Below are 19,551 nucleotides of genomic sequence, written 5' to 3'. Positions count from 1 at the left end.
TACAATGTTTATTTCAGCCGTACCATTGTAATGCGTTCGGTATGTTTCTGTCTACGTTTCACTTTCCCTGCCCCGAGCAGCTCCGCCTCCCCGGCCCGCCCCGGTGGATTTCCCGGCGTGGGGGCGGAAGCGGCGGGGCCGGTGCCAGTGTCGGTGTCGGTGCCGGTGCCGGTGCGTCCCCGCTGCCGGGAGCGCAGGCCGGGCCATGGCGCCGGGCCCGGGGCTGGCGGCCGCGCTGCTGGCGCTGCTGCTCCCGGTCCCGGTCTCGGTCTCGGCTCGGGGCCCCGGCGCTGCCGCCTGCGAGGTGTCCCCGAGCAGCCGCTTCGACTGCGGCCCCGAGCGGTTCCTGTCGCGGGCGGACTGCGAGGCGCGGGGCTGCTGCTACAGCCCGGGGCCCGGGCCGCGCTCCGGGTCCGGCCCGCCCTGGTGCTTCTTCCCCCTCGGCTACCGCAGCTACCGCGCCGAGAACCTGACGGCCACCGAGAGCGGCTTCTCCGCCCGCCTGCGCCGCCAGGCCGCCTCCTTCCTGCCGGCACCGGTGGACGAGCTGCGGCTGGAGCTGGCGCTGGAGACCCCGGCCCGCCTGCGCTTCACGGTGCGGCCCGGCCCTGGCAGTGCCCGTTCCCCGCTGAGCGCTCTCCCCGCAGCTCCGGGACCGGGTGCCCGTTCCCCGCTTTCCCCGCAGCTCCGGGACGCGGCCCGGTGGTGCCCGGTGCCCGTTCCCCGCTCGCTGAGCGCTCCCCCCGCAGCTCCGGGACGCCGCCCGGCCGCGCTATGAGGTGCCGCTGGCCACGCCGCGGGTGCACGGCCGAGCCTCCTCCACGCTGTACGGGCTGCAGGTCAGCCAGGAGCCCTTCGGCCTCGTCGTGTGCCGGCAGCGCAGTGGGAGAGTCCTGTGAGTGCCCCCGGTGCCCCCCGAGGGATTCGGGATGGGAGCCCGCCCAGCCCCGCAGTGCCGGGATGGCTGCAGGGACACTCCGGTGACACCAGTGGGGTGGCTGTCGGGGCTTTACTTTCACTCCCTCTGCAGTTCCATGGCTGGGCAGGGAACCAGCAATCTCAGAGCTCACCCAAAACTTGTTTTCATTTCCCGTGGTGGTGAGCACCTGTGTCCCTGCCCTGCACCGGTGTCCCCAGCTCGGTGTCCCCAGCTCGGTGCCTCCCTCCCGGCTGTTGGCCGAGTGTCCCTCTCTCTCCGCAGGCTGAACACCACGGTCGCACCCCTCATTTTCACAGACCAGTTCCTGCAGATCTCCACCTCCCTGCCCTCCCACTTTATTTCGGGGCTGGGGGAGCACCTGACCCCGCTGTTCCTTGACACAGCATGGACCAGGGTCACCCTCTGGAATCGGGACATGGCACCTGTGGTACGGAGCAGGGCTGAGGGAAGGGGACACAGATTCATCTGAGCTCCTGGGGGTGCCCTGCGGCCTCTCCTGGGGCTGGGGAGATGTGTGTGTGCTGGTTCAGCTCAGCCATAACACTGCACAAACCCATGGCACCCCTGTCCCCAGCCCAGGTTGGGCCCCCTGGAGCTCTGTGCTGCCTGGGAGCATTTGCAGGGCTCTGGCTTAGGGCAGGGCTCGGCTGAGGTGACAGAGTTGGGATCACGGCCCTGGGTTGGCACCTGCAGTCAGTGCTCCTGACCCGAGGCCGGGGTGGTCGGGTGGGTGTGGGGATCTCCAGCAGAGCCCCACTGGCACGCACCGTGCTCTGCTCCAGCCCCACGCCAACCTCTACGGCTCCCACCCTTTCTACCTGGTGATGGAGGACGATGGTTCAGCCCACGGTGTGTTTCTGCTGAACAGCAACGCCATGGGTGAGTCCTGTGGGGCTCCAGGCGTGGGCCTGGCCCTGTTCTCATCCTCAGCTTCCTCCCCTGGCCCTTGTGACCTGTCCTTACCCTCAGCTTCCTCCCCTGGCCCTTGTGCCTCCCCAGACGTGCTCCTGCAGCCCAGCCCGGCCCTGACCTGGCGCACGACAGGAGGGATCCTGGACTTCTACATCTTCCTGGGCCCCGACCCCAAGAGTGTGGTGCGGCAGTACCTGGATGTGGTTGGTATGGCTGAGCCACGGCCGGGGTGCTGTGAGCCATGGGGCACTGCAGGGCTCTGGGGTGGCACTGCAGGGCTCTGGGGTGGCACTGCAGGGCTCTGAGGGCACAGGGCTGGGCCATCCCTGCCAGCACCCACCCTCTGCCCTCCAGGGTTCCCCTTCATGCCCCCATACTGGGGCCTGGGCTTCCACCTGTGCCGCTGGGGCTACTCCTCCACAGACATCACCCGGCAGGTGGTGGCCAACATGACAGCAGCTCGCTTCCCCCTGGTAGGTCCTGGGAGCTCTGGGGGGCTGGAGGGAGCCCCTGGGGTGGGGGTCCCACAGCAGCATGAGGGGTCCCTGCTCCTGCCCAAGCCACGGTGCCTCCATCCACAGGATGTGCAGTGGAATGACCTGGACTACACAGATGCCAAGAGGGATTTCACCTTCAACAAGACAAGCTTCAGGGACTACCCCGAGATGGTGCGGGACTTCCACAGCCGCGGGCTGAGGTACATCATGATCGTGGTGAGTGGCACGGGCAGCCTGGCACGGGTTCAGCTGCCCCAGGGCGGTGATGAGGGCAGGGCTGGCCGTTCCCTGCTGCTGCCCTGGCTCTGTGCCCTTGCAGGAACCTGGGATCAGCAGCTCGGGGGCCCCTGGCACCTACAAGCCCTATGATGAGGGCCTGAAGCGAGGGGTGTTCATCAGGAACGCCACAGGGCAGCCCCTGGTCGGGAAGGTGCGTGTGGGGAGCAGCCCCTGTGCCCACAGACAGGGCTCGAGTGGCTGCAGGACCCCCAGAGTGGGGGAGAAACCTTTGGGGGGCCGTGGGGGAAGGTGGGGGCTCTGCCCAATGCTCTCCCTCCTGCAGGTCTGGCCAGGCCCCACGGTGTTCCCAGACTTCACCAACCCAGAGACTCACGAGTGGTGGCACGACATGGTGAAGGACTTCCACGATCAAGTGCCCTTCGATGGCATGTGGCTCGTGAGTGGTGCTGTGCAGCTGCTGGCCCTGGCTCCTGCCCTGCACTGTGCTGGCACCGGGGCCATCCTGCCCTTCCCTCCCCTCCCAGGACATGAACGAGCCGTCCAACTTCGTGGAGGGCTCCCAGGATGGCTGCCCCAACAACAACCTGGAGCACCCCCCTTACGTGCCAGGTACAGGGGCGGGTCCCAGCCCTGCCCAGGGCTCGGGGGAGCTGGAGGAGCCCGGGGATGCTCTGAGCTCCACCTGTGCCCCGCAGGCGTGTTCGGGGGCCGCCTGCAGGCCGGCACCATCTGTGCCTCCAGCCAGCAGTACCTGTCCTCTCACTACAACCTGCACAGCCTGTACGGGCTGAGCGAGGCCGTGGCCTCCCACAGGTGAGCCTGGGGCTCCTGCCACGGCTCCTGCACGTGCTGGGGTGCAGAGCTGGGAGAGACCCAGCGTGGGCAGCGTGGGTGGTGGGTGGGGGCTTGGTGTGGACACAGGGCACTGTGGGAGCCCTGAGCCCCTTCCCCAGCTGGGGGGTGCTGAGCAGACCCCTCCCCCTGGCAGTGCTCTGCTGAGGGTGCGGGGCAAGCGGCCCTTCATCATCTCACGCTCCACCTTCGCCGGGCACGGCCGCTACGCCGGGCACTGGACAGGCGATGTGGGCAGCGACTGGCAGCAGCTCTACTACTCCATACCAGGTATGTATGGATACCTGTGGGCACTGGGGCTCACCCACACCCACACAGGCTCCATGCGTGGGTGCTGCAGAGCCCTGGTGCCCTCTGTGCCCTCTGCAGAGGTGCTGCTCTTCAACCTCTTTGGGGTGCCTCTGGTGGGTGCTGACATCTGCGGCTTCCTGGGTGACACCAACGAGGAGCTGTGCGTGCGCTGGACCCAGCTGGGAGCTTTCTACCCCTTCATGAGGAACCACAACGACCACGGCAACCGGGTGAGCCCTGGCAGCCCTGAGCCACCGGGCAGGGGGCTCTGGGCCCAGCCAGGGCTGCCCTGCCAGCGTGGGAAGGTTCAGCTGCAGTGTGCGCCAGTGCTGGCAGAGTCCATCCTGCATCCCTGAAATGTGCCCTCCGTTGGTTCCTCCCCATGTGGGCTGAGCATCCCCTGTGCCATTCCCTTCCCTTGGGCTGAGCATCCCCTGGGGCCGTTCCTCTCCCTATGAACTGAGCATCCCCCGGGCCCTTTCCCTCCCCGCAGCCACAGGAGCCCTTTGTCTTCAGCCCGCCGGCCCAGGCTGCCATGAGGAACGCCCTGCGCCTCCGGTACTCGCTGCTGCCCTTCCTCTACACGCTGTTCCACCGGGCCCACAGCGCCGGGGAGACCGTGGCACGGCCCCTGTTCCTCGAGTGAGTGCCAGCCCCGTGGGGCTCACAGGGGTGCCTGCAGGGTGTCCTGGCACTGCCCTCCCTCCCCTCCTTCCCCAGGTTCCCCACAGACCCCAACACCTGGGCCGTGGACCGCCAGCTCCTGTGGGGCGGGGGGCTGCTCGTCACCCCCGTGCTGGAGGCAGGACAGACCAAAGTCAGCGGCTACTTCCCAGCAGGGACGTGGTACAGCCTCACAGGGGTGGGTGCTCCTGCTTTGCCGTGGCATCCCGTGCTCATTCCTGCATCCCACCCGCCCCCGGGGGCTGTGTGTGGGTCTGGTGCCCCCCCTGCCTTTGCTGGTGGCAGTTTGAGGGCTCTGGCACTGGGGCACCTTGTGCCTGCTCTTGCCTCTCTTTGTCCCCGTGCAGGACTCCACCATCCACAGCAAAGGGCAGTGGATCATCCTGCCAGCGCCCCTGGACACCATCAACGTCCACGTCCGTGCAGGGCACATCCTGCCCCTGCAGGTGAGCCCCCTCTGCTCCGTGGTGAGGGTGGCAGTGCCCACAGCAGTGCCAGGACAATGCCAGCAGCTGCAGGGCTGGGGGCACGGCCGTGGCAGTGCCCTGAGCTGTGTCTGCCTGCCCCCGTGCCCCAGGAACCTGCCTTCAGCACTGCCCAGTCCCGAGGGAAGGGCATGGCCCTGGTGGTGGCGCTGACCCCGGACGGCTTCGCCAGGGGAGAGCTGTTCTGGGACGATGGGGACAGCTGGGAGACCTTTGAGAGGGGCGACTACACCGAGCTGCTCTTCCTGGCCTCCAACGTGAGCACGGGGAGCTGCTGGCAGGGGCTGGGCAGGGCTCCTGTGGCCCTGGCACACCTGGGTGTGCTCTGTGGCTGGCAGGTGGGGAAGGGCACGTGGAGGAGCCCTGGGTGCACGAGGGGTGTCTGAGAGCACAGGGTGCCATCCCTGTGTGCCCTGGGTGCAGGTGGGGTGTCTGAGAGCACAGGGTGCCATCTCCATGTGCCCTGTGTGCACGAGGGATGGCTGAGGGCTGGCAGCACACGGTGCCATCCCCCTGTGCCCAGGACGCCGTGCTCAGCCAGCTGCTGCGGGCCAGTGCCCACCTGGACGGGGTCCTGCTGGAGGCTGTCACCGTGCTGGGGGTCACCAGCCCTCCCCGGCGAGTCCTGGCCAACGGTGCCATCGTCAGGGACTTCTCCTACCGCAGTGACACCCAGGTGAGTGCTGGCTGCCAGCCTGGGCAGGGCTGGTGGCCAGGAGGGGACCTGGAGCTGTGGGGTCTGGTCCCAGCAATGGCACAGCCCAGGCCATGGGTGCCCTTCCTGCAGCATCTGCGGGGCCAGGACTGTGCCAGGCTGTGGCTCTGCGAGGGGCAGGACCCCTCTGGGCTCTGACACCCCTGGCTGCTCTCACCTTCCCTCTCCCCTCAGGTGCTATGGGTCCCTGTGTCGCTGCCCATGTGGGAGCAGTTTGTGATCTCCTGGTCCTGACCAGCGTGGGTAACAGGGAGAGGCATGGCTGCTCCCCTGGAATCCAAGGCCAAATCTGTCCCATCCCCTGTACCCTGAGCTGCCCCTGCTCTTCCCACACTCCTGGCCTTGTTCTCCCTCTGGCTGATGGAGGGGCGTGCACAGGACTGGCAGAGGGAGGGGGGCCTTTCCCAGGGATAGGGAAAACCTCACCATCATCAAATCAGGGGAAAAAGACCCAAGTGCCTTGTGAGACAGCCAACCAGTTCCTCTGGGGGACTGGTAACTGGGGCACAGACTGCAGGGAGTTCCCTGGCTGTGGTTTTGGGGAGGATGTGCAGGGGCTGAGGGAGCAGTACTGTGAATAAAGCTGCTGTTTGCTGGGAGCAGCCCCAAGCTGTGTCCTTGTTCCCTCTCTGGTCCTGAATGTGCTCAGCCCCATCCCCAGCTGGGACACCCCAGCTCTGTCCCTGCCTGCAGGTCTCCAGTGGGACCCCCTGTGCCCCCTGAGGGCTTTCCCCATTCCCCAGAGCACTGGGGGTCTCCAGCTGTTCCTGCAGCCCTGGCTGTGCCACAGAGACCTCGGCTGTCCTGCTGCAGGGTGTGCTCAGCTCCAGGTGAAAACAGAGCCTTATCCTCCAGAGGCTTTATTGAGGGGCAGCTGGGCCCTTTGGCTCCTCCAGCTGAGAGCCAGAGCACCAGGAACCCTCAGTGCTCTGGGGCCAGGCGGTGTTGGCAGCAGAGGGCAGAGCTTAGTGGTGTCACCTGGGATTTGGGACCAGCCCATTGTGCCCCATGGGAACACAGCATTGTCAGGTTACAGGTGGGGTCTGAGCCCCACGGGAACACAGCACTGTGGGGGCACAGATAGGGTCTGAGCCCCATGGGAACACATACTGTGGGGGCACAGATAGGGTCTGAGCCCCACGGGAGCACTGTCAGGACACAGGTGGGGTCTGTGCCCCACAGCCCTGTCCAAGCACGGGTGCCCCTCACAGCTCGTTGTGCAGAGGCTGGCACTGGGGGCTCAGTTTCTCCTCCAGCACAGCATCGGGGGCGCACACCCAGGGGTCCCCGGTGTCCCACTGCCACTGGAGGAGCTGTGCCCTGAGCAGCTGCAGCACGCTGGCATAGCGGGGATCGGGGGCCAGGTTGTGGCTCTCGGCAGGGTCCTGGCTGCAGTCAAACAGCTCCCAGCGGGGGCGGTAGTAGTACTGCTGCAGGCTCCTGTTCCAGTGCGTGGGCTGCCCCGCCTGGGTGCGCCCCAGCAGGTCCTGGAAGGTGGGCGACACGTACAGGTCCTGGTCGATGGGGAAGGGCATCCTGTAGTGCAGGTTGTGGATGAGGCGGTACTGGCGCTGCTGCACAGCTCGCATGGGGTAGTACATGGTCACCTCGTGGTGGCTCTGGCTCATGAAGGAGGTGGCCCAGGGCTGCTCCGACTCCAGGGCTGGCAGCAGAGACTTCCCAGTGAGCTGCACACGCCTCTTGCCAAAGATGCTGTAAGCAGGGTACGGGATGGAGAACCAGTCCAGAATGGTCGGCGTCAGGTCTGCAGGGGAGGAAAAGGGTGAGAGCAGGGACAGGCTCTGTGGGAGGAAACTGAGCCCCAGAGAGGGGCAGAAAGGTCCCCGGGGATGGCGTCCCTGCAGGGAACCCTGTCCTGTCCTGTCCTCCCTCCTCTCCCTTCCCTGCACTGGCCCTGCCAATGCTGAGGGCTGGGGGCTGTTCCCAGGGCCAGGACCCTGAGTTTTGGTGCAGGGAGCAGCCCCCAGCCCCAGGCACAGCTGTGCTCTTACCCAGGAGGGAGGCGAAGGCCGGGCTGACCTGCCCCCAGCGCCGGGGGTGCTCGGGGGAGGAGAGCAGCAGCGGCTGGGCGGTGCCCGAGCGGTACAGGTTGGTCCTGCCCCCGGGGAACGGGATGCCGTTGTCGGAGGTGTAGATCACCAGGGTGCTGTTGAGGAAACCGGCGTGGAGCAGCTCCTGCAGGACCAGCCCGATCCCTGTGAGAGGAGAAACAGAGCTCAGGGGGCAGGGAGGGGGTCAGAGCTCAGCCCCAGCGTGGCCACCATCCCTGTGAGAGCAGGGACAGAGCTCAGCCCCAGCCTGGCCAGGCTCCCACCTTGGTCCATGCGCCCAATGGTCGTGTACTGGGCAGCCAGGTCCTCCCGGGCAGCCGGCGTGTCTGGGACAAAGGGAGGGACCTAAACGGAGACAGGCAAAGGGACACGTGGCTGACACAGGCAGCTCTTGCTGTGACACTGGGGACAGTGACAAGGTGGCTGCCACCATGTGCAGCCCCACACATCCCCACAGGCTCTCACCTGCACTTGGTCGGGCTGGTAAAGCTGTGGCTTCCAGTCAGGGATCCAGCCCATCCCGCTCTGTCCATTGCCAAACTTCTCACAAAAGGGCCCATACTGGGGCTGGGAGTGCCCGCAGCGGTGAGGGTCGTGGAAGGCAACATAGAGGAAGAAAGGCCTAGGGGTGGAAAATGGGGGGCTGTGGAGGGGGTGAAGCAAAGGGGTGCCCAGAGACCTTCCTGGGCTGTGCCACGGCCAGCTGGGGTCAGCAGGACTGTCCCCACCTAATCTGGGTATGGGGGGACCCTGTCTGTGACCAGCTGGGCCATGGGGACACCTCCTCAGTGCAGCCCTTCCCAGGACAAGGGGGCAGCCTCACCTCTCGTCCTGGCTCTGCAGGAAGCGCCGGACGAGCTCCTTGATCCGGGTGATGTTTCTCCCCACCTGCAGGACCGAGCTGTTCTCCTCTGTGTAGGCAAAGTCGAAGGGGTACACAGCCCCCGGCCCCACGTGCTTCTTCCCAATTATCCCTGTGAGAATGCAGACAGCTGCTGTGGAGGAGCAGTGCAGGGAGGATGTGCTGTCTCCTCTCTGCAGGGACAGCCACAGGTCCAGAGAGCTCTGTCAGTGGGGTTTGGTTTGGTGCTCCCTGCCTGTCCCAGCTCCTCCAGCCCCTACCTGTCCGGACGCCTGCGTGGCTGAGCAGCTGGGGCAGGCTCCTCACGCCGTCGAAGGAGTTGAAGTGATGCACGTCCTGGTGCAGCCCGTACATCCCGTTCTGGTGCTGTGGGCACAGTCATGGTCAGACCAGGGCTGCCAGCCCGGTTCCAAAACACATCCAGCCGTGCCCGTGAGCCCCTACCTGGGGTAGGCCGGTCAGGATGCTGGCCCGGCTCGGGGAGCAGCTGCTCACGGAGGTGAAGGCGTTCTGGAACACCAAACCACGCCGGGCCAGCGCGTCCAGGTTCGGCGTGCGGATGGCAGAGTTGTTGTAGGCGCCGCTCTCGAAGCCGCCGTCATCGGCTGCGGGACGGGAGCGGGGTCAGCCCAGGGGTGTCCCTGGGGTCAGCCCGGGGGTGTCCCTAACCGGGTTCGAGGGACACTGACGGCACCGGAGCATCCCCGGGCTGCGGGTGCCCCGGCCGGTGCTGCGGAGGGGATGCCGCAGAGGGGATGCAGCAGAGCTCGGGACCGTCCCTCCCTTCCGTCCCTGGTGCCCCCAGCGCCCGGGGCCGGGCCGTACTCACCCAGGAGCAGCAGCACATTGCGGGCCGGGGCCGCGGCTCCGCCGGGCGGGAGCGCTCCCAGCAACATCAGCAGCAGCAGCAGCGCCCAGGGCCGCATGGTACCGGTACCGGCACCGGTACCGGCAGCAGCAGCGGCAGCGGGGCTCGGCGGCTCCTCCGGCCGCCCCGGCTCCTCCTCACCCCGGTCACATGAGGCGTCCCGGCCGCTCAGATCCGGGGCGGGCGGAGCTGCGGGCTGTGCGGGGCTGGCCCCGGCGGCTCCGCGGTGTGCCGCTCCGTCCCCGGTACCGACCGGCGGGGGTCCCGCTCTGCCCTCGGTACCGACCGGCGGGGATCCCGCTCCGCTCCCAGTAGCGACCCGCAGGGTCCCGCTCCGCCCCCGGTACCGACCTGCAGCTCCGAGGGTCCCGCTCCGCCCCCGGTACCGACCTGCCAGGGTCCCGCTCCGCCCCGGTACCGGCCCGCGGGGGTCCGGGCCATGCCGGGGTCCCGGTGCCCGCTGCCGGCGCTGCCGGTGCTGCGCTGGCTCCCGCGGTACTCCCGGGCCTGGCTGCCGCTGGACGTGCTGGCCGGGCTGGCCGTGGGCCTGACCGCCGTGCCCCAGGCGCTGGCCTACGCCGAGCTGGCCGGGCTGCCGCTGCAGGTGCGTACCGGGCCGGCACCGGACCCGCGGAGCTCCGGCCGGGTGAGCCGGACCCGCTCCCGGGCACTGCGGCGGGCACGGCTGGACAGGGCTGGGCTGGGCAGGGCTGGGTGACCAAGGGCTGGCGCTGTGCACTCGCCCATTCCCCGGGCACGATGCCACCCGTGTGCCAAGGGCCCTGCGGTGACCCGAGACCAGCCAGCCCAGTCCGGGCCGTGCCCGGCCTCTCCCGGCTCCCAGGGCTGTGCCAGTGCCCTTCTGTCCCCCTGCAGTACGGCCTCTACTCCTCCTTCATGGGCTGCTTCGTGTACTGCCTGCTGGGCACGGCCAAGGACGTGACGCTGGGTCCCACGGCCATCATGTCCCTGCTGGTGTCCTCGTACGCCTTCCACCAGCCCGCCTATGCCGTCCTGCTCGCCTTCCTCTCGGGCTGCATCCAGCTGGCCATGGGGCTCCTGCGCCTCGGTGAGATGCCCTTGCCGTGCACTGATGTGTTTGGGATGTTGCTGCACAGCCTGGAGCTGTTCCTTCCTCCCCTCTGCTCCCCGGGACACTGGCGCTGTCCTGCTGTCCCACTGGGGTCAGGATGTGCTCACCGCCTCCCATCCCATGCAGGATTCCTTCTGGATTTCATTTCCTGCCCGGTCATTAAGGGGTTTACATCAGCTGCTTCCATCACCATCAGCTTCAACCAGGTCAAGGTAGGACCTGCCCTGTCCCGGTGCCTCTGCAGCTCTCTCCTGGTGCTGTGCAGCTGGGATGTTCAGCACGGGCTGGGCCGTGTGCTCAGTGCGGGGGGAAGCAGCCCCAAAGGGGTCCCGTGGTTCTGCTGGGTCCCTGAGCGCCCTGCTCGGAGCAGACCGAGCTGAACACCCTCTGCTGGTGACCAGCTGGTGGCATCCAGGACACCAGCAAAGCCAGGACATGGCGCTGGTCACCTGCAGGAGGCACTGGGCGATCCTCTGGCACGGTGGGTTTGCAGATTTAGGAGCTGGGGGTCGTTTGCAGCCCTGGGAGACCCTCGGTGGCCTCGCAGGGACCGGGGGCTCTGCTGGGCTGCCACATTTCCCTTGTGGTTAACCCAAATCAGAGCCTCTGGCAGCAGCTCCAGGCCATGTTGGCTAATGGCTGCGGTCACGGGGCTGGGCTGGGCTGGGCTGTCAGCAGCTTTTCTGCCTGCACAGAACATCCTGGGCCTGCAGGGCATCCCGAGGCAGTTCTTCCTGCAGCTCTACGAGACACTGAGGAGGATTGGGGAGACCAGGTCAGCCCCCCCTGCCCTGCTCCCCATCCCTGGGGCTGATTTTTCGGCTGTGACACAAAGCCCCTGCCCTCCCCTCTGTGGAGCTCTCCGGCGGTTTGGGTGGCACTGCTGTGCCTCTTGCAGGGCTGGGGACGCTGTGCTGGGGCTGAGCTGCCTGGCAGCGCTGGCAGGGCTGCGGGCCATGAAGAGCCACCTGCCCCAGGCTGTCCCCACGGCCCCGCTGGCTGTCAGGATCAGCCACCTGGTTGTGTGGATCTGTGCCACAGGTGTGTCCCCTGTCCCCTGCCTGTCCCCTCCCGGGCTCATCTTGGGGTCAGGGAAGGCAGAGCCTGAAATGGGAAAGGCTGGCAGGCGCCAGGACCTGGAGGTGGGGCAGGGAGGAGAAGTGCCAAGGCTCCTGTCCCCGTGTCCCTTCCTAGGGCTGGGCAGTGCCCAACGGCTCGGGCACCGTCTCCTGCCCCCTCCTGCTGCCCTGGCCTCGGGCAGGGCTCATGGCTGCTCTCTCCACTTTGGCAGCACGCAATGCCCTCGTGGTGCTGTTTGCTGGCCTGGTGGCTTACTCCTTCCAGGTGATGGGCTGCCAGCCCTTCAGGCTCACGGGCAGCATCCCCCAGGGGCTGCCACCCTTCCAGCCACCACCCTTCTCCCTGGCAGTGCCCAACGGCACCGTCCCCTTCCCCAGCATGCTGCAGGTGGGTGCTGCCATTCCCAGGGGCTGCCCTGCTGCCTGTGCAGGCTCCCAGCCCCCCTGATCCCCCCTGGATCCCTCCCTGATCCCCTGGATCCTCCCTCCCAGGACATGGGCGTCGGGCTGGCCGTGGTGCCACTCATGGGGCTGCTGGAGAGCGTGGCCATCGCCAAGGCTTTTGGTAGGGCTGTGCCAGGGCCTGCCCTGGGCTCCCAGGGGGGCTCTGTGGGGTTTGGGGTGCCGGGGAGGGGTCTCTGTGGGGTTTGGGGTGCTGGGGAGGGGTCTCTGTGGGGCTCAGGGTGCTGGGGGGGGGTCTCTGCAGGGCTCAGGGTGCTGGGAAGGTGCTGCTCCTTTTGGGGCACTGGGAGGGACTGGGCTCAGTTCCCAGCACGGGCTGGCAGGAGGGGCACTGGGGTGCCCAGGTGAAGTTTGCCCAGGAGGTGAGCGTTGTCTCGGGGTGCTGCTGTGCCCAGGGGTGCCAGGGCAGGGCCCACGCTGTCCCATCACTGCTGGTTCTGCTCCGTGTGCGTGGCAGGTGCCTGTGGGAGCCTCAGGCCAACGCCAGCCTCTCCTTTCAGCCTCACAGAATGGCTACAGGATTGACCCCAGCCAGGAGCTGCTGGCTCTGGGTAAGAGCTGCTGGCTCGGGAGGGCAGGGGTGGGACCGGGTGTCCCAGAGCCCCTGGGCTGCCTGAGATCCCATCTGGCAGCCCTGCCTCCCCTGAGCTTCTCCCTGCCTTCCTGAGCTTCTCCCTGCCTTACCTGCGTGCTGCCCCCGCCCCAGGCGTTCTCTCAGCTCAGGAATTTCCAGAACAGGCTGAGTCACTCCTGCAGGGTCAGGGAGGGGACACAGACCCAGCAGTGCCCCTTTCCTGGTTACACAGACCCAGCAGTGTCCCCCAGCCCCTCTCCTTTGTCTCCCCAGGTGTTGCCAATGTCCTGGGCTCCTTTGTCTCCTCGTACCCCATCACGGGCAGCTTTGGCCGGTGGGTAGCACGAGGGGAGCAGGGCACTGGCGGTGGTGAGGGAGCTCTGCAAGGTCCTGGGTGGCAGATGTGCTGTGCCAGTGGGTCCCTGAGATCATGTCCTGGTCCCCAGCAGGCCACCTTGGTGGCTGGGCTGTGCTTGTGTCCCAGTGGCCACCCTCCCTTCCTCAAGGGCCACCTCCCTTCCTGCTGTGCAGTCCCTGAAGCCGGGGGCTCGCTGCTGTTCCTCCCTAACAGGGTGGGTTCTCCTGGGTGGGGTGTGGGCAGTGGGCAGGAGCAGCCCCAGCCTGGCACAGCCTGGCACAGCCTGGCACAGCCTGGCACAGCCTGGCACGGTGCGTTTGTGTTTCAGGACAGCAGTGAATGCCCAGTCAGGGGTCTGCACCCCCGCGGGAGGGCTCGTCACAGGTACAGCCCTGCCCTGCCCTTGGGCGCCCCTGGGTGCTGGGTGCCCCTGGGTGCTGGGTGCCCCTGGGTACCAGGTGCCCATGGCTGAGGGTCCCTCTCCCGCAGGTGCCCTGGTCCTGCTGTCCCTGGCATACCTGACCTCTCTGTTCTATTACATCCCCAAGGCAGCGCTGGCTGCTGTCATCATCTCGGCCGTGGTGCCCATGTTCGACGCTGGCATCTTCCGGAGGCTCTGGCGGGTTCAGAGTGAGGGCAGGGGCAGAGCCCCAGTGAGGGCAGGGGCAGTGCCCCAGTGCAGCCGTGCAGGAGCCACTCTGGCAGTCACAGCCACCCCTGAGCTGGGACTGAGCCCCTGCAGGGCTCCCCTGCCCCTCTCACACAGAGCAGGGCTCCTCTCTACCCCAGGATTCCCATAGCAAGGTCACAGACATGCAGATTCTTGAAATAATTTAATTCTGGTGCCATAGCTAAATAACAGAATGACAGCTCGAGATTCGGAGGAGGGATCCAGAACAAAGGAGCCTGTGAGCTTTTATCCTTTTATCCCCTCACAAACATTCAAAGTCTGGGGCTGGTCTCTGAGTGTCCCATCATGGTCTATGAGCATCTCTGAGTGTCTCATCAATGTCTGAGTGTCCCATCACTCTCTCAATTGCCCATCAGGGTCCCTGGGTCCTTTGTCACGCAGAGGGGACACTTCCCAGCCCCTCCCCAGGGCTCCCACCCTGAGCTCAGCCTGCAGCTCCACCGCAGCTGCCCCAGCCCCTGCACTGAGTGGATTCCTCCAGACCCAGGGTGCAGCCTGGCTGTGCCCGCAGAGCTGGCACTGCCACCGAGTGCCCTGTGGCACCAGGAGCAGCCACAGCCAGCCTGGCCTCTCTCTCCTGCAGGGCTGGACCTTGTGCCCCTGTGTGTGACGTTCCTGCTGTGTTTCTGGGAGGTGCAGTATGGGATCGTGGCTGGGGTGCTGGTTTCTGGCCTTCTCCTGCTCCACTCCATTGCCAGGCCCCCAATAAAGGTGAGCTTCTCCCTTCTCCCCTGCCCTTGTGTTGGTTTTCCCAGCTTTTCAGAGATGGGGCAACTGAGAGGCTTTTTAAAGGATTTTATTCCATTATCAGTCCCAATGAAGGGTGAGACATAGGAGATGTAAAACATAATACCATTCCATCAGAAGCCAGCCTGTTTCCTGGTTGCAATCCCTTATAAATGATTTCCAGCCTATTAGCTTTTGCCACACAGTGCTGCTGTTAACAATGCATCTTTCACAGCTGTAATTCTCCAAAATATCTGGTCTTTTTGCAAGGCCATCGCTTGAAACTTGTTGAAACTTGTTTCTAGTTCAATCTCCCTCTCAACAATGTCATCTCTATCCCATGGCCTTCCAAAGCCAGCAGCCCTTATCTCTCAGAGTTTGCACGCACTTGTGCAGGACTGTGTGAGCTTTCTGTCAGGTTTTGGGAATCCTGACAAATCCATTTCTCACACCCTTGGACGTGGCAGGGAGCTGGGAGGGGGCTCCTGAGGGCAGGGAGGTGCTGGGGTGCAGGATGCCACGGGCACAGCACAGGGACCCCTCTAAAGGAGCACGAGGAGGGGAAAATCCTCAGGCTGGAGGGCAGGAGAGGGAAAATCCTGAGGAGAGAGCAGGAGAGAGCCCAGGCACTGCTGGCGCTGGGCTGAGAGCTGGAGGGGTTCCCTGAGGGATGGGGGCTCCTGCTCCTCCCACTCCATCCAGGAGGGCAGGGAGTGACACGGGAGCTGTCCCTGATGGGGAGGTGACATCCCTGAGCTCCTGTGGCTGTCCCTGCACAGCCCTGAGCCCCTGTGCCTGTGTCCGTGCTTGGGGAGGTGACATCCCTGAGCTCCTGTGGCTGTCCCTGATGGGGAGGTGACATCCCTGAGCTCCTGTGGCTGTCCCTGTACAGCCCTGAGCCCCTGTGCCTGTGTCTGTGCTTGGGGAGGTGACATCCCTGAGCTCCTGTGGCTGTGTCTGATGGGGAGGTGACATCCCTGAGCTCCTGTCCCCCCCAGGTGTCAGAGGGGGCCGTGCTGCTGGTGCAGCCGGGGAGCAGCCTGCACTTCCCAGCCGTGGAGCACCTGAGGAACTCGGTGTGCAGCCGTGCTCTGGCAGGTACAGTGCTGCTGGCTGGCCTGGGGACACGGCTGTCACCTCCTGTGGGTGGCAGGTGCTGCCCAGGCCCAGCTCTGCGTGTGCCAGCGGTGACAGCACCACTGCCCCACCCTGGCAGCCCTGTCCCGGCTCTGGGACCCCTGGCTCTGCTGCTCATGGGGACATGACCTTGTGCTCTCCCAGCAGCATCCCCAGCTCGCCCTATGCTGCTGGACTGCAGCCACGTCAGCAGCATCGATTACACAGCAGTGCTGGGGCTGGCAGAGCTGCTGCAGGAGCTGCACAGGCACGGCCTCCCGCTGGCCTTCTGTGCCCTGCAGGTGTGTGGGACCTTGGCCACGCCACCCTGGGCCTGGGGAGGGTGTGGATGTGGCTGATGGGCTCTGTGCTGGCCTCTCCCCTGGTGGCATCATCACCATCCCGAGCACCTTCATCTCACAGAGCTGGGGCTGGGGGTGCTGAGATGGGCTGGGGGTGCTGAGATGGGCTGGGGGCTCAGGCTGGGATGGCTGGTGCCTGTCCTGGGATGGCTGGGGGTGCTGAGATGGGCTGGGGGCTCATGCTGGGATGGCTGGGGGTGCTGGGATGGCTGGGTGCTCATGCTGGGATGGCTGGGTGCCTGTCCTGGGATAGCTGGGGGTGCTGGGATGGCTGGGTGCCCATGCTGGGAAGGGCTGGGGGTGCTGGGGTGGGCTGGGGGCTCAGCCCTTGGGGATGGAAGTGAGCAGCACTCCCAGCCCAGGTTTCTCTGCCCTCAGGAGCCCGTTCTCCAAGTCCTCCTGTCTGCAGACTTAGAAGGATTCCAGCATTTCCCCAGCAGGGAGGAGGCAGGGGAGGCTCTGGCTGCTCTGCCAGGATGGGGTGAGTGTGGCTCTGGGGACACCCGTGGGGATCTGACCTGTCCAGCTGCACAGTGGGGGCTGCAGGGGGCTGGGGGGGTGAGCTGGAGCCCCTGCCAAGAACTGGGTCTCCCCAGCCTTGGGGATTCGTGGTGAGCTCTGGTGGTTCAAGCCAGCAGCAGCTCAGCACCACAGAGCCCTTCACTCCCCCTGCAGAGGGGTGGGACAGAATCAGAGGAAAGGTAAAAACTCTTGGGCTGAGATGAGGCAGTTAAACAGAACAGAAACGAAAAGGAAAATTACCACAACCATAAAGGAATATCCAAAGCCAGTGGTGCACAGGGTGCTTGCTCACCACCCCCTGAGCAGTGGCCTCACCCCTCGGCCACATCCCCCCAGTGTCTCGTCCAGCACCATGCCCTGTGCTCTGCAACCTCCTCTGGGCACTGGGGCAGCTCTGCTGGCTCTGCCCCTGCCAGCTCCTCCCTGCCTGGGCAGCCTGGGGAGTCCTTGGCTCAGTGCAAGCGCTGCTCACAGCAGCTGAGCCATGGGGCTGTTATCAACGGGAGCCTCATCCTGAACCAAATACAGCACTGAAACAGCTCCTGGGAACAAGAAAATGCCCTCTGTGCCAGGCAGAGGCAGGACGTGAGCCTTGCCCTGACTCTGCCTCCCCTCTCCTGTCCCAGAGCGGTGCAGGGAGCTGGGGGGCAGCAGGGCAGAGCCCCCCACCAGCCCTGCCCAGAGCACCGGGCTCATCCAGTGACACCAGTGTGGGCTGAGCGTCCTGTGCCACCCCAGTGGCACCAGCACCTCCCTGGGAGCCAGCTGTCCCTCCTGGGCACGGGGATGGGCTGTCCCCATGTCCCACGGCAAGATGGACAGAGCAGTGCCAGCCCAGCCCCACACAGGCTGTGGGACAGAGCTGTTCCTTGTCACAGTGACCAGTGCAAAGCCATCCTCCCTGCAGGGAGCTGCTGGCATTTTTAAATGACTGTTTTAATTCTGGACCTTTTCCATGTTCTGGGCTGCTCCAGTGGTGACACGGGGGAGCTCTCAAAGCTTTCAGGGCTGCTGTGCTGCCCTCCAAGCACCATGGGGCTCAGCCTGCAGCTCTGGGAGAGGGAGAACGTCTGGGAGTGTGCTCCTTACTGATTTTTATCCTTCCTTACCTTTTTTATCCTTCTCTTGTCTGTGGGGTGCTGTGCCAAGCACTGCCCCGTGTCAGGGCTGGGCTCACCCTGGGGTGCAGGCCCTGGCCTGGGCCCTGCCGAGGGGACAGGCACGGTGGCACCCGGCTGTGCCATGGGGACAGCACCTGGTGGGGCTGGGCAGGTCGGGAATTCAGTCCCCCTGAAAGGCCCTCGGGACATGGAGGGTGCAATAAATCAGAAACTGCTAATGAGCCAGTGTGATCTCTGCCTTCCTGAGGGAAAGCTTTTTCCTGTTGTGTGGGAAGGGGAGTTATCTTCTGGTGCTGCTGAGCGTGCCAGGGAATAGAAACTGAAAGCAAACTGGGGCGGTGCTGGTGGGGTGAGCCGAGCCCGAGGGCACGTTCTGCACAGCTCCTGCTGCCAGAGGTGCTGGAAGGGCTGCACATCTGCCCGGGAGCCGCACACCTGCACAGGAGCTGCACACCTGCACACCTGCCGGGGCTCCGGGTCCTGCCCGGGCTGCACTGCGCTGTGAGTTCCTTGCTGCACCGTGGGGATGCCAGGAGGGGGATAACGGGGCCATGGGGGTAAAACGGGCTGGTTGTTTAGGAATGTGTGTGTGCTCAAACCTGTGTGAGCACTGCTGGCAGGCAGGGCTGCTGGAACCCGTCTTGGGCTGGGTCCTGGTGGGCTCCGGGAACTGTGCCCTCACTTTTGAGTACAGAATCCGCTTTTGGCTGTCGGGATCAGCACAAAGCGCTCTCCTCCAACTCAGCTGCCCTCCCTGCTGCTGCCGGGCCTGTCCTGTGCCCCTGCCGGCCGGGGACACCTGCACCGGGCACGGGGGATGCTCGGGAGACCGGGAGAGGACCCCCAGAGATGCCCGGCGGGATGGGGGCCGGGCAGGGCGGGACCCGCCGAGAGCCGCCCGGGGCCGGGATTGGCCGTGATCGGCCGGGGCGGGCCGGGGCTGGGCGGGGACCGTGACTGCAAAAACGAAAGTTGGCGGCTCGGCGGAGAAACGAAACTTGTCCGGGCGGGAGTCTGCGAGCGGCGGGACGAGCGGGCGCTGCAGGTGCCGGTGCCACTGCCCGTGCCCGGTCACTCGGTGAGTCGCGCTGCCGGGGCGGTGAGTGGCGGCACGGGGCACCGGGCCTGGGGGGCTGCGGGGCGGGGGCAGCCGCGGCTCCGGGTCCCGCTGCACCCTCGCGGTGCCCGCCGATCCCCGATCTGCCCGGAGCCCTCCGGTGCGTACCCGGGGACTCCCATCTCCTCCCCGTTCACCTGGGACGCCTCTTCCCTGTGTCTCTCCCCGGTTCTCCTCGTCTCCCTCCCGGTTCTCCCCGTGTTCCCCGCGGTTCTCCCTTCTCCCCGGTTCCCGCCCCCGGTTCTCCCCGTGTCCCCCCCGTGCTCTCCCTGTGTCGTTGCCCCCCCCCCCCGGTTTTCCCCGTGTCACCCCCGGTTCTCCCGGTGCCCCCCCTCCACCCTCCCGGTGCCCCCCGGGAGCCGCGCTAGCCCCGCCCCTCACATACATAACTGGCTCATTTGCATACAACCGCTCCTTCCCCACGCCATTGGCTCATCCACCCTGCTCATTTGCATATATCCCGAAGGGGCGGAGAGCCACCAATCCGCGAGGCGCGCGAGCGGTCTATTTGCATACAGGCCCCGCCCATTGGGCAGGCCCCGCCCCGGCAGGGTCGGCTCGGGCAGCGACCCTCGGCCATGCCTCGGCCCGGCCCGGCGGAGCGAGGCTCCGGGCCCGGCCCAGCCCGGCCCGGCCGAGCAGCCCCAGGCAGGGCTCCGGGAAGGCGAACCGGGCTCTCGCTGGGAGCACGGGCCCTCAGCGCGGGGGCGCGCTCGCTGTTTGTGTTGGTTCGCCTTTAAGCGCTGTGGTTCCTCTCATGCTCCCAGGCCGGCTCTCCAGCGTCGCTCCCTGACAATAAAACGGGCAGAGGAGGAGGTGACGCGGCTGTGCTGCCTCACGCTGTGTGTGCCGGTGTTTGTGTCTGTGCCCCGGGCTTGTCTGTCCCCCTTGGCTGCTGGGCAGGGCCTGCCG

At 66.0% G+C, this 19,551-nt stretch overlaps 4 protein-coding genes across 9 annotated transcripts in view; 3 read left to right on the top strand and 1 right to left on the bottom strand.

Annotated features, from left to right (window-relative positions):
- The first annotated feature begins 118 nt into the window (after positions 1-118).
- Positions 119-6,225, top strand: GAA (alpha glucosidase). 2 transcript variants are annotated; one of them, XM_074554799.1, is made up of 19 exons: positions 119-595; positions 750-895; positions 1,202-1,367; positions 1,723-1,819; positions 1,940-2,059; positions 2,207-2,325; positions 2,434-2,565; positions 2,669-2,779; positions 2,912-3,025; positions 3,114-3,198; positions 3,285-3,402; positions 3,578-3,711; positions 3,811-3,962; positions 4,226-4,374; positions 4,453-4,594; positions 4,764-4,862; positions 4,994-5,158; positions 5,425-5,577; positions 5,791-6,225. In XM_074554799.1, exons 1-19 carry the CDS (start codon positions 206-208, stop codon positions 5,848-5,850), a joined length of 2,652 nt encoding a protein of 883 aa, XP_074410900.1. In that variant the 5' UTR covers positions 119-205; the 3' UTR covers positions 5,851-6,225. The 2 variants fall into 2 exon arrangements, with proteins under 2 accessions (XP_074410900.1, XP_074410899.1); XM_074554798.1 differs by having other exon boundaries at positions 1,690-1,819.
- Positions 6,226-6,460: 235 nt separating this feature from the next.
- SGSH (N-sulfoglucosamine sulfohydrolase) lies at positions 6,461-9,747 on the bottom strand. The gene is made up of 8 exons (XM_074554808.1): positions 9,380-9,747; positions 8,995-9,155; positions 8,811-8,916; positions 8,512-8,662; positions 8,154-8,310; positions 7,952-8,033; positions 7,629-7,832; positions 6,461-7,381 (listed from the first exon to the last, which is right to left on the bottom strand). The coding sequence occupies exons 1-8, from the start codon at positions 9,474-9,476 to the stop codon at positions 6,822-6,824; spliced, it is 1,518 nt and encodes a 505-aa protein (XP_074410909.1). The 5' UTR covers positions 9,477-9,747; the 3' UTR covers positions 6,461-6,821.
- Positions 9,729-17,252, top strand: SLC26A11 (solute carrier family 26 member 11). Of its 4 annotated transcripts, none has more exons than XM_074554804.1 (16): positions 9,729-10,022; positions 10,295-10,487; positions 10,638-10,723; positions 11,207-11,286; positions 11,410-11,552; positions 11,803-11,978; positions 12,083-12,155; positions 12,553-12,603; positions 12,900-12,960; positions 13,313-13,368; positions 13,474-13,614; positions 14,259-14,386; positions 15,400-15,499; positions 15,683-15,819; positions 16,258-16,360; positions 17,028-17,252. In XM_074554804.1, the coding sequence occupies exons 1-16, from the start codon at positions 9,858-9,860 to the stop codon at positions 17,102-17,104; spliced, it is 1,770 nt and encodes a 589-aa protein (XP_074410905.1). In that variant the 5' UTR covers positions 9,729-9,857; the 3' UTR covers positions 17,105-17,252. The 4 variants fall into 4 exon arrangements, with proteins under 4 accessions (XP_074410905.1, XP_074410908.1, XP_074410907.1 ...); XM_074554805.1 differs by having other exon boundaries at positions 9,730-10,022; positions 15,686-15,819; XM_074554807.1 differs by lacking the exon at positions 15,400-15,499 and having other exon boundaries at positions 13,318-13,368; positions 15,686-15,819.
- A 628-nt stretch (positions 17,253-17,880) lies between these two features.
- The window catches only part of RNF213 (ring finger protein 213), a 46,367-nt gene continuing 44,696 nt past the window's right edge, over positions 17,881-19,551 (top strand). The window contains exon 1 of one of the 2 annotated variants that reach the window (XM_074554796.1): positions 17,881-18,023. The gene's annotated coding sequence lies outside the window, so the exon portion shown is untranslated. Of the gene's footprint in view, positions 18,024-18,448; positions 18,601-19,551 lie in introns of those variants that run through there. The other variant, XM_074554795.1, reaches the window with a different exon arrangement.

This window comes from Zonotrichia albicollis, chromosome 19 (genome assembly GCF_047830755.1).
Source record: "Zonotrichia albicollis isolate bZonAlb1 chromosome 19, bZonAlb1.hap1, whole genome shotgun sequence".
NCBI classification, from domain to species: domain Eukaryota; kingdom Metazoa; phylum Chordata; class Aves; order Passeriformes; family Passerellidae; genus Zonotrichia; species Zonotrichia albicollis.
The sequence above is the reverse complement of the archived record's forward strand: the minus strand, read 5'-3'. Positions and strand labels throughout refer to the sequence as shown.

Excerpts from the sequence above, each read along its gene's own strand:
- GAA (XM_074554798.1), top strand. The coding sequence starts at position 206 with ATGGCGCCGGGCCCGGGGCTGGCGGCCGCGCTGCTGGCGCTGCTGCTC. Across the intron at positions 2,566-2,668 it reads TGAGGTACATCATGATCGTG|GAACCTGGGATCAGCAGCTC; the intron begins GTGAGTGGCACG and ends GTGCCCTTGCAG. Across the intron at positions 3,963-4,225 it reads ACAACGACCACGGCAACCGG|CCACAGGAGCCCTTTGTCTT; the intron begins GTGAGCCCTGGC and ends CCCTCCCCGCAG.
- SGSH (XM_074554808.1), bottom strand. The coding sequence starts at position 9,476 with ATGCGGCCCTGGGCGCTGCTGCTGCTGCTGATGTTGCTGGGAGCGCTC. Across the intron at positions 8,311-8,511 it reads CTGCAGAGCCAGGACGAGAG|GCCTTTCTTCCTCTATGTTG; the intron begins GTGAGGCTGCCC and ends TTCCACCCCTAG. Across the intron at positions 7,382-7,628 it reads GGCCTTCGCCTCCCTCCTGG|ACCTGACGCCGACCATTCTG; the intron begins GTAAGAGCACAG and ends CCTCCCCTGCAG.
- SLC26A11 (XM_074554804.1), top strand. The coding sequence starts at position 9,858 with ATGCCGGGGTCCCGGTGCCCGCTGCCGGCGCTGCCGGTGCTGCGCTGG. Across the intron at positions 14,387-15,399 it reads TTGCCAGGCCCCCAATAAAG|GTGTCAGAGGGGGCCGTGCT; the intron begins GTGAGCTTCTCC and ends TGTCCCCCCCAG. Across the intron at positions 15,500-15,682 it reads GTGCAGCCGTGCTCTGGCAG|CAGCATCCCCAGCTCGCCCT; the intron begins GTACAGTGCTGC and ends GTGCTCTCCCAG.